The sequence below is a fragment of the Poeciliopsis prolifica genome, unplaced genomic scaffold (assembly GCF_027474105.1).
Source record: "Poeciliopsis prolifica strain line A6 unplaced genomic scaffold, Auburn_PproV2 SCAFFOLD003, whole genome shotgun sequence".
Classification (NCBI taxonomy): domain Eukaryota; kingdom Metazoa; phylum Chordata; class Actinopteri; order Cyprinodontiformes; family Poeciliidae; genus Poeciliopsis; species Poeciliopsis prolifica.
In genome coordinates, this window is record NW_026562378.1 from 2096646 (window position 1) to 2110274 (window position 13629).

Consider the following 13629-nt stretch of genomic DNA (forward strand, 5'->3'; position numbering starts at 1 on the left):
AATGTTTAATTCTGTGGGAAAAATTATCTTATATTTCGAGTTGTTAGTTTGAATGGTTTTGTTATTTTAAAAGGTTGGGTCTTTTTTTTTTTTTTTTTTTTTGGCTTTGACACTCAAATTACACAACAGCTACTCTGGTTTTTTCCAGAAGGGGTAGAGTGTCCAGAAATAGTCCCCAAGTTAGGGTTCTACTTAAGCACGTTTTTCACTAAAGTAAAAGTAAAAAGTAGCCATCCAAGAAATTCGTCAAATAAGAGTTAAAAAAAGTGTTTCGTTTGAGCTCCGATAAACTGGCTATGACACCAGATTTACTATTTTACAATTACGTTTTCAAAGAGGACAAAAGACCAAAAAAAAGTTATGTGAAAATTCTGGTAGAACTGAAATAACACAAATATTACGAACAAATAACAAGATTGTAGAAACGCTCGGACGGATTAGAGTTGTATAAAGATGATACTAATGTTCAGTGGCAAAAACAAACAAAAAACAAAACAAAAAACAGCCCGCGTATCCTGCTTCTTTTTCCACTGGCCGTCACTTCTTGCTGGGAAAATGCAACGGTAAAAGGAAAAGGAGCGGAGCCAAAAAAAAAAAAAAAACCGGAACTTGTGTAGATTTTATTGTGGTGGGTTTGACAGCCGTTGGCTGGCTGAGTGGGGTTTGACAGTAGCTTGCTGTTGCATCGTATGTCGGTTCGAATACTCAGAAAGTTGCTCAAAGTTTGCTAAGTAGCTTAAGTGACACTATTAAAATTTACTAGACGACATTTTGCTCCTAACCGTCCCTATGGCGTCTGTTCAGGTGGGTAAGTTTTAGCAGTGGAGTAGCGTTAGCATCTCACTAACATTGGGTTAGCTAACTTTATACAGATAGAGCTCGTTGTTTCAATTCCACAAACAGTAGCTGGCAGAATGGCGTAACAAACCGTGTTATTCTTGTGCACTCAACTAATTTAGTTCTTTTCTGTTCCGGACTTTGTCGAGCAGAGTTTGGCGTCTGGGTTCTCTCTGGACCTGGGACCACTGAAAGAACCTCTCGGATTTATTCGTGTCTTAGAATGGGTGAGTAAAGCCACAACACAACAACGGAGAGCTGAGGAATACTTTTCGAGCAAGCACACTAACACACACACACACACACACACACACAGACACACACACACACACACACACTCCCGTCCCGTGACTTTGTTTCAGATCATGCTTAAGAGTTCAAATTTAACGCAGTTTATTTTCTAATTTTGCGAGATGCGTCCAAGCTAAATGAGGTTGCATGTCTCGCTCATTCACAGTTGCAATGGCTTTATGGGACGCTAAGCAGCACTGCTTTTCTTTTAGATCCGTAGGGCGATAGTAGGGTGATGGGCGTGTAGTCTACTAACACAAATCTGTTGAAATCAAAAGTAGAAATCCGAGATGGCGTTTTGTGACACCGGGCGTAATGAATGAATGAATGAATGTCTTCTGCAGAGAATCTCATTGCTTGAGTGCATGAGTGTTGCATGCTTGAGAGACTTTACGTCTGCTAAGAAACACCAGCTCAGGAGCACCATGGCTGCTGTATTTACTTCATTTAACTTTACAACCGATAGCACTGTGTGTGTTGAAGGTGTGGGCATCGGATTAACATTGCTTTGGAGACAGAGGTGGGCAATAACTGGTCACATTTATTCGGTAGTTTCCTTGACATTCGTATTGTATTCATCATTATGCACATCTGAGAAGTATATAAAAACTAGAATAAAATAAAGTGTGTTTCGTTTTAGCCATATTAATGGATTCTATTGTTTATAGTCAGCAATCAGTATTTCAATATGTAGTCATTATGTTGGTTCTTTATTCAGGTCGTCTCTTTTCAGGTGAATTAGCACAATATCAGACTCCCAGTTGCATTGCAGTAAATCATATCCATTGAACTACTTATTTGCTTTACACCTCAGAGTACTATTCAAACTCAGATGTAACAAAAACACTATTCTGGAGAAAATGAGCCTTTTATAAGAAATAAAAGCAGACCAATACATTGCTGGATGTACAAACAACCAAATCTGAATAATGTTCCACAAGAAACAAAGCTAAGTTGGGTTCTGTGTTTAGTCAGACTCTTAATTAAATAATCAGTTTTTTATTAGTTTTGTATATTCACAAATGAAACTGTAAAATTTCCTCTGGAAAAAAAAAAACAAAACAATAAGCCCGGACTTTTATACAAGATTTGTTGTCATGATAACAAATTTTGCTGGACGGTAAATTGTTCCAGAAGTTATTGCGTTAACAAATTGATAATATTGATAATGATAATATTGTTGTTTTGGGACCATTTTCAAGTATAGTAATAACGGCATAATAATGCAAGAACACATTCTCAAGGATCAATATATTCTAAATTCTAATTAATATTTATCTCTGGAACCGGAAGTTAAATAAATGAAATATCAAATAAAATGAATTTTGAAGTCTTTGTCGTGAAAAATCTTAAAATAAAAAAAAGGGCTATTTGAGACCAAAGCACCAAACTTAAGGCTTCTAACGTCTAGCTTTTGGTAGAAAGAGAGGAAGAAAAGAGAAACAATGAATCATACAAATAGAAATTGAATTTGTTTTAATTTATGATGTGATGAATTGATTTATTGATGATTGTGACATGCCTAAGTATACGTGCTGACTATTTTCTTTAGTTAGCAAGTATTAACGCTTTGTTAGCGTTACAGTCTGTAGCGCTAACAAAGGGCTTCAAAGTATAAAACTACTAGTTGACAAAGTCACAATTTGGTGGAGATGCTTGGCCTATGTGCTTTTTCCAGACTTTCTTGAATTTGGCAGATTCTAATCTGACAGAAAAAAGTCAACTTTTTCAATATATTCATGTTCAGCATTTCTTCAACCCAGTCTGCCCAGTCTATGTTTTCTGTTGTTTCTCAGTAATTGCTCTTTTACTCGCCATTAAATATTAACATATCTCCTAAACTTGTTAATCTTTCATTTGCTCTCCCAGCATATAAGAAGTCAAATATGAAGGGAAATTTCGCCTTCAAGATGTAATTCATCAGATTCAGTTTTTCTGATCGCTTCAGCTTTTCCGATTGTTTAACTCAGTAATATAATTTGGGCAGGAGTCAGGAGGGTTCTGTTTGACTTCAGCTGCCCTAAACCCTGGGCAAAGACGACAGACAAAAGTTATCAATATAACCAATGGAACCCAAGTGTGGGGAAGGCGACCACAGCTTCCCGTGAATACTAGAGACCAACTTTAAAAATGCTTAAAACTGCCCATTTTGTTAGTTCAAACGCCAAATATGCATTAATGTGGCGAGTGGAAACCACCTTAGCACTACAGCAAAAATGAATATCTTAGTCTGTGTTCTTGTGGGGCACAACCAATCAGCACCATAGAAAACGAATGGTGCTCCTGGACTGACTGCTTTGCAATATTTCAGAGAAGATCAACAAAATCATTTCTGCAAATTCTTAATTACGTTCCACAGAAAAATCTGTGAATCAAAGGGGGTTTCACTGGATCAGTCATTGGTGGCTTTCCCTCAGAGCAAACTTGCCAGATACAGAATTGATAATTGGTTAAACTGTGTTGTTTTTGTTGTCATACATGGAAATTATTTATTAACATTTTATTTGTTGATCTTTTAGCCAAGTAATGACCTGGAAGGTCACCCACAGGGGAGACGTTGCTAGTCACTTGTCAACCTTTGCGAAATGAGTTAAACTTTGACTGGATGCAAAGATCGACATGGTTAGTTTACCACCTTCCACTGAATAATCTCATAAAGAAACTGAAAGCAAAACAGAACGGAGACGTAACGATGGTTACGTACTTTACTAGAACGGAAAAATTTGCTCTTTTCCTGAACGCTTCAAGGACAACATTTCTCTGACGGGAACGTTGCATTCTTTACAAGAGCCGAAGTTCAAAAGTGTCAGACAGCCTTGACAGGTCCCTCCAACCGCAGCACCCACCTCATGTTTCTCAGACAAAAAAACTAAAACTGCCTAGAATATGTGCCAAGAAAAAACAGAATGAACGTTTACTCTTTTACTAAGTTGGCAGTTTGCTTTGTGCCACTGGAATATTAGTGCTGAAGGTTTCAATTGGTAAAATGTTACAACTGACACTGCTGCATTGGATTAGGTGTAAAACAGTGTGGGTGATTTTTATTTAATGTAATATCAAAAAGATAAGAAGTGTTAGTTTTAGGAAATATACATCATGTAAATCCAGTCTGCTTTACCTTACTAAATGCTGTGTAACCAAAGATTAAAAAATGAAGATTGAGTCCTTTCTAAACTCCTGGTCCTTATCAGTGTTCAGTCTGATCTTCATGCTTTCTTCCTGCACACCTCCAGTGAAAATGAAATGTGCACAGTGTCTTTCTGATCACAGCAGTTGTAATTAACTTTTATGCGTTTTTCCACTGACATCGTCTACACAGTACCATAAACCTGGCAACGCCAGAGAACAGCAGAGAATAAAGACGGTTTATCACAGCTAGATACGGATCAAAGGATGATGGAAAGTTTATTAATGTGATATTTGGAGCAAAGTTTGTCGTTGAAAAGTTTGTAATTTCTATGCAAGAGAATGACTATTTTCATTTATTCCTCTTTTTATTTTTTATGACAAGACAAAGGGCATGATTTCCACTGCACCACTTTTTCTTTCTGTGGTTTTTCAGAATGACTAATTAAATTAATGTAGTCCTTTGATGCCGGTAGAAATTTTTTCTAAAGTAGCTGCCTGAAATGACCTTTGCTGTGACTTAACACTGTTTACTTAAACAAAAGAAAACTAAATCTAGGAATATGGTTGTACCACTAGGAAAGTGAAAATGTCAAAAGGACACTACAAATACACTGTAATGAAAATAAACCTATCAACACTTGAATGTTAAATAATTATGTTTAGGGAGATAAAAACTGTTCTAATGTAAAAGTATCACAGCTAAATTTAACTTCTTAAATTGGACAGTGTTGGTTAAAAACTGCACTTCTTTTTCCTTTTATTATATTTTCATAGTGAGTAGGATCAAAAACAACTAGTGAAAATGCTCTCACGGAAAGCGTTTTTCAAGAAAGACTGACCCAGGTCTTGTTGTCCCTGAGATAAGATATTCTTTCCAGGCCAAGAAACCAAACGTTTGTATCTCTTTGATTTTTGACCTTTGTCACCTTCATTTCTCAGGTTAGGTTTGCTGCATGTCAGCTTCCGTTGATCAAGTCTTTAGGGTTAAGAGTGTTTCAATGTACAGTTTTAAAGCACATTTTGGACCTCTTCGTATCGTGTCCAAACTACCAGATAGTCACTATCTGTGCTACAGCCTTCAAGAATGGACATTAGCCAGTAGCAGGAGTGTTTATCCCGTCAGGCATCCAGTGTTCTGGTTATTTTTGCTTTCTGTTGCCACATCCCCATGATGTGTTCTTTATAAATATAGGTTGTTGTATAAAATACTATAGAACTCGCCTTACAGCCTCGTGACTGGCTGCTCTGTCCTATTTATGCTGCCACTCCCTGACCAGGAAATGTGTTGGAATGTGTTGGGCTTTGGAAACCTGAAAGTGGACACAGGGGGTTCCCCCTCTGCATAACCCCGATAGAGGCTGCAAGGTGGGCCAAACACCGGCTGAGATGAAAGCTGGAAATGTTATGGAGATAAATATAAATCTTACAAATTTATGCACCATTTATATTAGGTACCATCTATCATATTATTTTATTTGAGTCTTTGTTTGCCTAAGTTGTCCAAGTGAAGTTGGAACATCTCCATGGAATTTCAGATGTTGGCTTTGGTAGGTGTAGTTAAACAAACGCTATTATTCTCTAGGAGAACATGAAGATAACAGAATAACATCCTTATTGGAAGGTTTTCACTGCAGGGATGGTATCAGATTGTAAACTGTTGCTCAAGATGAATGTGCACATTCCAATATCCCAGTTTATGAAATATAAGGTTAAGTTCTTGACATTACAACAATCAAACCCAAATAAATGTTCCTAGTGCAAATATCTTAGTGCAGTTGAAAAAAGGACAAAACTAACTTACAAGTAAGCTTGTTTTAAGTCAATAATTTCTTAATATTGACTAAAACATACTAGCTCCATTTTCAGATAAATTTACTTATAACAAGACAATTTCCCATGTTATAAGTGAAATAACCTGCCAGTGGAGCTAGTACTTTTTTCATCAGTGTCAAGGTTTATTTAAATCGAGCTTCTATGTCTTGCTGAGAAGTTACTTTTGAATTAGTTTTCGTTTTGACAAGGAGACTCTACACTGTACCAGCCCTGCTGTTTAAGCTCAGACCAGCTTCACACTGTACTGTACAATCAGTTTTTGTCACAGGTTAAAGGAAGTGCTTTTGCTTAGCCCCATTCTTCCTCCTCTTCCTGCTTGTGTCCGTCTGTGTCAGCATACTCGGCAATATCAGCTTACCCCCCGAACAACCCCACCCTGTTCTTCTGGCTTTGGTTTTTCCACTCTTCAGAGTCGTCCCACCTCCCACGAATCGGATGCAAGTTCAGTCCAATTTCATAACGTCGGTTTGATCCGCTATGAAAAATGAACACATTTTAAAATGCTGTTTCTCAAAGGCTTTCTGAGTCATAGATTGTGATTCAATTCTCCATCCTGAGGATCAGTAGGGTTACCTGGGGTGAGTGTAGAGGAAAATGTACCACACACTTTTTGACAGTAAATTAATTTATTTTGTAGTATTGAAAATAAGATGACTTTGAATTGTTGTTTTCTTGTGATTAGAAACTGCTAGGGCTGCAGGAACAGTCCTAGCAGTTTCATAGCCTTGCCATAGGTCAGTATTGATTAAATAAAAGTAGAGTGCTAATGTAGGAGTTCTGTCTTTTTTTCCCCTCATGAAAATGGCTTCTCCATGATGCCCTATATGATTGTCAAATGCAGATAAATATGGATAAACACTGTATCTGTTTTTATTGCAAAGTATTGTAAAAGCCCCCCATTTAGACTCAAATAAACCTGTGACATCATACCAGATGGTGATGCCGGTCCAGTCTGGGCTTGTGTTGCTGTTGACTTGATTAAATAAAATGAGTGGAAGAATGATGTGATGGCAGCAGGGTGATTATTCTCCCTGGAAGCTCGAACACAAGATTGGAAGAAAAAAAAATGTGTTTTTTATTGATCAAATAAGAGAAGTATCGTGAGATCTGTATGATACAAAAACTCTTAAAGGCTGTTGTGTTCAGCAACAGTTACACATTGTTCTTTGTGTCACATTATGTTTGATTTCTTTTTAAGCAGAATATTTTAGTTTTCTTTCTTTTCTTTTTTCTGTTTTTCTAGGTTTTTGCTATCTTTGCGTTCGCCACCACCGGAGGTTACTCTGGAAAAACCACCATAAAAGTCCCCTGTGAACCGCCATTGGGTAAACATGATGTCACAGCTGTGTTCGGCTACCCGTTCAGGTATTGGAGAGAACTAGTGTTTCCTATAATAATCATCTATGCTACAGCATTTTGCAAATGATCACACAACATTGACACATGCTAAACTAAAAATTCACGTTCTTGCTGGACCTAAAGTTGTCTGATTTTTCTGATCAAAGTAAGCTGGTTTAATGCCGGTCTGTGTCCTATGCTAAGGACAACTTGTAGAGAATATGGTGGAAGCATATCCTCTGCTCAGATGATTCGAAATGGGAGCTCTTTGCCCGTAGACATTGTTTCTACGGTCAGAGGAGCAAAACCCAAACCACACTGTCCCGTCAGGAAAACATGGAGACTTGAGTGAGTCTGGAACTGGGAATCTTATGGTGGTGGAAGGAATCATGACAAAAGAGCACAAGAAGATTCTGAAAGACAACTTAAAGCAGTCAGTATGTTCTGGGTCTGGGCTATTACTTTGTTGTCCATCATGGCAGTGACCCAAAACATTCATTGCTACTGCTGAGGAGCTACCTCCTCAGGAGCTACATAAACTAATTGGGTGCGTGCTGTGGTGGTGCAGAGGTTAGCATGCCCCACATTTGAAGCCCTCAGTCCTCGACGTGGATGTCGCGGGTTCGACTCCCGATCCCGGCGACCTTTGCAACATGTCTTCCCCCCTCTCCTCGCCCTCTTTCCTGTCTGCCTACTGTCGAAAATACGACCCACTAGCGCCGCAAAAATTGTTCGGAGAAAAAAACAACTCTGATTTCGCTCCAAAACTCTGATTCCCTCATGGGAATCAGAATCGGCAGCAAAAAAACTTGATTGGAGCATCCCTAATATGATTTTTAGATATTAAGTAATTTATGTTTTAACCAGTTACTCAGAATTTGAGTAGCTTTTATACCAATACCGTTTTACTCTCATTTGAGTAATTTCTTGGATGGCTACTTTTGAACTTTTACTTGAGTAAAAATGTATTGAAGTAGAATTATTTGTACTTGAGTACAATTTTTGGTACTCTGATCTAGTACAGGATGCCTGAATGCACTGACTGCTTTAAATACAAGCAAACTTGTTGGCTGCATAAATGGTCCGGTGGAATTTTTGTAAAATTCTTTCAAAGTTCACATAATTGTTTCTCTCTTGTTGCTCTCCATGGAAAGTCCACTAACGGAGGTAAGAACGTATTTGGACCATTAAAACAACTTCAGTCACAGCTTCAGGTTAAAGATTTCTCTCTCTCTTCTTTTTACCATCAGATTGGGAGCCCATTCATTTGACATTTCTTGTAATGGCACTCCGATCATCAGCCACCTCCAGGGTGACTTCTCCCCCTCTGCAGAGTTCTATGTCTGCGTTGGTGTGTTTGGGTTCCTTTACTGCACCGCTACTCTGATCCTCTACTTGGGCTACCAGAGTGTCTACCGTCAGACCAGCCGCGGCCCCATCATTGTAAGGACACATCCTGGTCTCAGCAGTCATGATATCCAATCCAGTCCCTATTGCTGAATTGTACTTTCTGTCCAAATCATTATTCTCTGATGCAGATATTTTTACTAAACCATTCATTGTTGCTCTTAATGCATATGACGCAGGGTTCGCTCCAATGTATTATAAGCCTGGTGGGCCACCAGGCTTTACTTGGAGTTAAAAACCCAAGTTAGCATAAAGCAGCACAACAGACTGCTTTTTGATGTATATTTTAGTTGATTTTCAGCACATATTCAGATAAATAAGCTATTTTAATGCCCATGCTGTCTAAAGAAATTATTTTCTGAATAGAAGTTGAAATTACTTTTTTGCAAATGAGTCGACAGTGTCTCATTTACCTACCCTGATTGCACACTGGTTTGTATGCTTATATGAATGCAAAACATGCTGAGCTTGACTTGTTCTTTCTGCAAGGACCTGGTGGTGACTGTCCTCTTTGCCTTCCTGTGGCTCGTGTCCTCCTCAGCTTGGGGCAAAGGCCTGACTGATGTCAAGTGGGCCACCAACCCCAACAACGTAGCGTCGACATATAAAGATTGTCAACCCGGAGAGTATCCGTCCATGGGTCGCCTGAATGCTTCAGTGGTAAGTTTTGATGAAGTTAGTTAGTGCAGGATCCTTTAACGTCTATCGTTCAGATTTCTTAACAAGTAAAAGAAGTTGGAAACCCTCGTAGTTCTGGTAGGCTTTCAGGTATTTGTTACTGCAGTACGACAGACACTGCAGAATTTATGTTAGAACTTTAAACCCAAGTTTGAACCGAGTCATCTAATTGCTAGTATCCCAAGCTCTCCTTCAGTCAAGTTGATCTTTACTGGGTCTTTCACTGAAGTCATAGTGAGAACCATTCTACCCCAGAACACAGCCAGGTGGGAAGACATAACTTAAAACATGTTCAGTTGGGAGCATAACCACTGTGAAACATTTAGAGGCTAACGATTCATTGGTGTAAAACCTGCTTCATAATGCGTATAGATCTCTGCTGCCAAAATGAACACAGAACTGTGGTAGTGGCATTCATTTAAACTCTGGTATCTGCATTGTGCTGCCCATCCGACTCAGTTATGATTAGATGTTCCAATCACATCTGTTCACACTGTTGATGTGTGAATGTCCTCCCTTCCAATGGGTGTGACCAGTTTCTCAAGCGTCATAAACCTATTACTGTTGTGAATATAAAAAATGCCTTTCGTGTCCCTCCCTGTATTTCCTGGAAGCTTCAGTAAGATATTGAGATATTCTATAGTGAGATTTGAGACAGTGGTTTAGATTAATATAGGAGGGCTTGGTATCGTTAAGAACCTCACAATCAAATTTGATTTAAATTATTTGGGTCACAATTCGATTCAATATTGCTTTAAATACCAGTCCTGATAGCATTGGCTTCAGGACTGTTATTGTCCTGATGCCAATACCAGTCAAGTGCTTGTCCTCATAAAAGCACTTCGATACTCCAAACTGATACCACTGTTCTCCACTAAGGTGCTACGCAAAGTCTAAACCACACTTCATACCACATTGTTGTGGTTTTGCACCAGCAAGCTATTTGCCGATTCTCCAAAATAAGAAGAAAAAAAAAAGGAAAAAAAACAAAAAAAAAACAGAAGAAGTGAAAAGTGAGACGGTGGGAGGAGGCAAAAATGTCTGTAGTTTGGCGCAAAGGTTGCGCTTGACTTTTTTGTTGTCCATCATTTTGACCATCGTCAAAAAAAAAAAATAAAATCCTGTCATCTACTTTTAACCAATTTGTAAAATGATGATACTTAGTTTTTATTCTGAGTGCATATTAGTGTGTGTTTGTTAGTCTGATGGACAGTTGTACTTTAATGTATTTCCTTACTCAACAAGGTAAGCCATGTACTCTATTTAAATTATAATAAGTACATGAACACAACTTGATCGGCCTGCAGTACATACCTCTGTGTATGTACTGCAGGCTTATTCAAAGCACCACAGTAGCCCAACCCACCAGCAGGCAAATGGTTTTATCCCGGGTTTCAGGTCAGGCTACAGATCTAAATTCTTTTACTTTATTAAAACTGAAGTAAAGTGTATGTAAATGTAAATAATTCTCCTTTTTTTTGTGGAAACTGAGATAATTAATGGAATTTTCAAATCATTTTTAAGCATATTTGAGCAATTCTGCCATTTTGATCTGCACTCTTAACCAGTAGGTGGCAGTAATGCACACTAATTAGCTTGCCAACAAACTAAAAAAAAGAAGACAATTATAACAACTTTACATACACCTGTTTACATCATAAATCTAGTATCGACATAAATAGTACAAGATAATCACAATCTTATCGATTTGAAGTGATTGTTGTATTTTTTTGTATAAAACCAAAGAATTTGTGTTAGTTATGAATACTTGATATAAACAAACAAATCAAGCAAATATGGTTTTAAATGACAAACAAATTATTAAACTCATTTGTTATGTTTTCTAGATTTTTGGCTTTCTTAACTTGATCCTGTGGACAGGAAACTGCTGGTTTATTTACAAGGAGACCCATCTCCACAAAGACCCCAGCCAAGCAGCCACGATGGAGGAAGGCGGCGCCCGAGGGCCGTTACCCCATCCTCAGTAGCCTTAAGCTCCAACCGGCTCTTATGTTAGCCTGCTGAAAGGGGAAACAAAGGAAGGCCGATCGCCATTTATTTTCTGTTCAGCCCTACCATGTTGTTTGATTTCTCTCCAAACAGCTCTTGATGTCAAGTCGTTAAAAACACTAAGTGCAGACTCAAATTTTAAATGCTTTCACACTGTATAACCTGGAACTTCCAGTTGGTTCGATTTGGTTGAAATATGCAACTTTATGGATTTCGGTAAAGCTGACAAAACCAGACAACCAATACTCTAAACTGCTGAGACACTAAAAAAAATCTTTGGCTATTTTTGTATGTGTCTTTTTTTTCTTCTTTTTTTTTTTTGTATGTTTTTTTTTTTTTTAGAACAACAGGTGTATGTTTTATCTTAAAGTTCTTTATTTTTTATTTCAGCCTCGAAAGCAAACTAAAGTGTCTTTGGAACAATTTTGTGTTTTTACTGTTTGTTTTCTGTTGAACTCCAGATCCAGGAAACTGGACTGGTTTCCATGAGCTCACAGTGGAGGTGAAGCTTCAGGCAAACTGGGTTTATTTCCTGTAATGTAATGTTGAACCTGTTCAGTAACACTAAGAGTCATCTTCATTTGAACCAAAATGTGCCTTACTGTAATATTATTTATATGCAGTTCATGTGAATTTTTGTCAACACTAATCAGTTTGCTGCTTTTTTTTAAGTTTTCTTTCTATTTTCGCTGAAGAAAAAAAGTTCCATAGGCAGCTTCTCTGTGACTACTTTTATTTCCTTCTCCCTTTTTTTTTTTTTTTTTGTCCAGTTTTAGTCCTCAGCTAGGTATGTTTAGTCTAATTGTCAGATTTAAAATCCCAAACATGCTTGACAGGCAAAGGTCAGTCTCCCTTTAAATGAACTGTAAAATGTTTGTAACCAGACAGGCTCAGCCATGGAGAATTTTTTTGGTTTCTGACTCTTGACAGAATAGATTCTTGCATTGTACCAGGAATGAATGTACCTGTGTGGAGGGAACATTGGTTGACATGTTTTAAACACTACCAAGGGCAGTATGTCACATTGAAAATTATTGATTTAAACCCTCAGCATCAGTTTTAAAGATTTAGTCAGACATAATGATATATTGTATGTTTGTCTATTGGATTATTGACAATGAAACGGAATGTTTTTATGCCTCATTTGTGCGGAAGGAAGCACTTGTTTTTCTGTATTGACTCAAATACAAGAGCTGCGCAACTGAACTGTCTCCTTTCTTTCTTTCTTTTTTTCTACATAAACTGGTTTGATTTGGTAGATCAGTGCTGGACATGTGAACAGGATGCAAGTATATAAAGTCGGCACCACAGGGCCTGGGTCAGGAGCAAAGTTACTGTTACAGGCAGCGACTGAAGCATCTGACACTTGGTTAAAAAGTATTACTGGGATGTAGCAACATTTTTCAAGCAACAAGGCATTATTTACCCTTTTGGGGGTAAATAAAGTACATTTGAATTTGAAACATAAAGCAGGAAATCTTTGCTGAGTAAAACAAGGTATATTTTTATTGTTAAATTTCAATTAAATTGCCCTCTTTACCTGTGATAAAATACAGTGAAATTAGTATGGTAGTTAGATTCTATGAGTGAAGCTTTTTTGGACTCACATCTATCAGCGCAGCACTCTTACCCAGAGTGTAGTTTCTACACTACATCAAATGTGCTCTAAACTTAGACAGGCTTCTCCGGTTACAGGCGGTTATTTTAACCAGGTAAAATTTAGAGGCAACTTAAATACTCCAGCTGTCACAGTCTGAACTGTTTCCCACATTTCCTCCCCTCCCCTTAATTTGATTTTATCAACAGCAAGGCTATTTTACAACAAATTAACATATATCACTTTATTATTATTAAATACGACTGGAGCATGATTATTTGCTTGGATTTTTCCAGAAGTTATACTAATAGTCTTGCCTTAACCTGATCCTGGAATTTGAAAAATAAACTCTTACACACAGAACCTGTTCAGAACGGAAGAGGATTAGGGCCACTGGGGGGGAAAAAAATGTCAAATTTTTTTTTTCAGTGGCTCAGAAAAGGTTAAAAAAGAAGAAAAATAAAATCAGTGGCACAGAAAAAAACAAGTCAGAATTCTGAGTGATGAGC

At 37.8% G+C, this 13629-nt stretch overlaps 1 protein-coding gene across 1 annotated transcript; it reads left to right on the top strand.

The window, feature by feature from the left end:
* The first annotated feature begins 615 nt into the window (after positions 1-615).
* On the top strand, positions 616-12729 carry sypl2a (synaptophysin-like 2a). Its single transcript, XM_055024700.1, has 6 exons — positions 616-804; positions 990-1064; positions 7334-7455; positions 8679-8871; positions 9325-9495; positions 11361-12729. The coding sequence occupies exons 1-6, from the start codon at positions 790-792 to the stop codon at positions 11499-11501; spliced, it is 717 nt and encodes a 238-aa protein (XP_054880675.1). The 5' UTR covers positions 616-789; the 3' UTR covers positions 11502-12729.
* Positions 12730-13629: the final 900 nt, after the last annotated feature.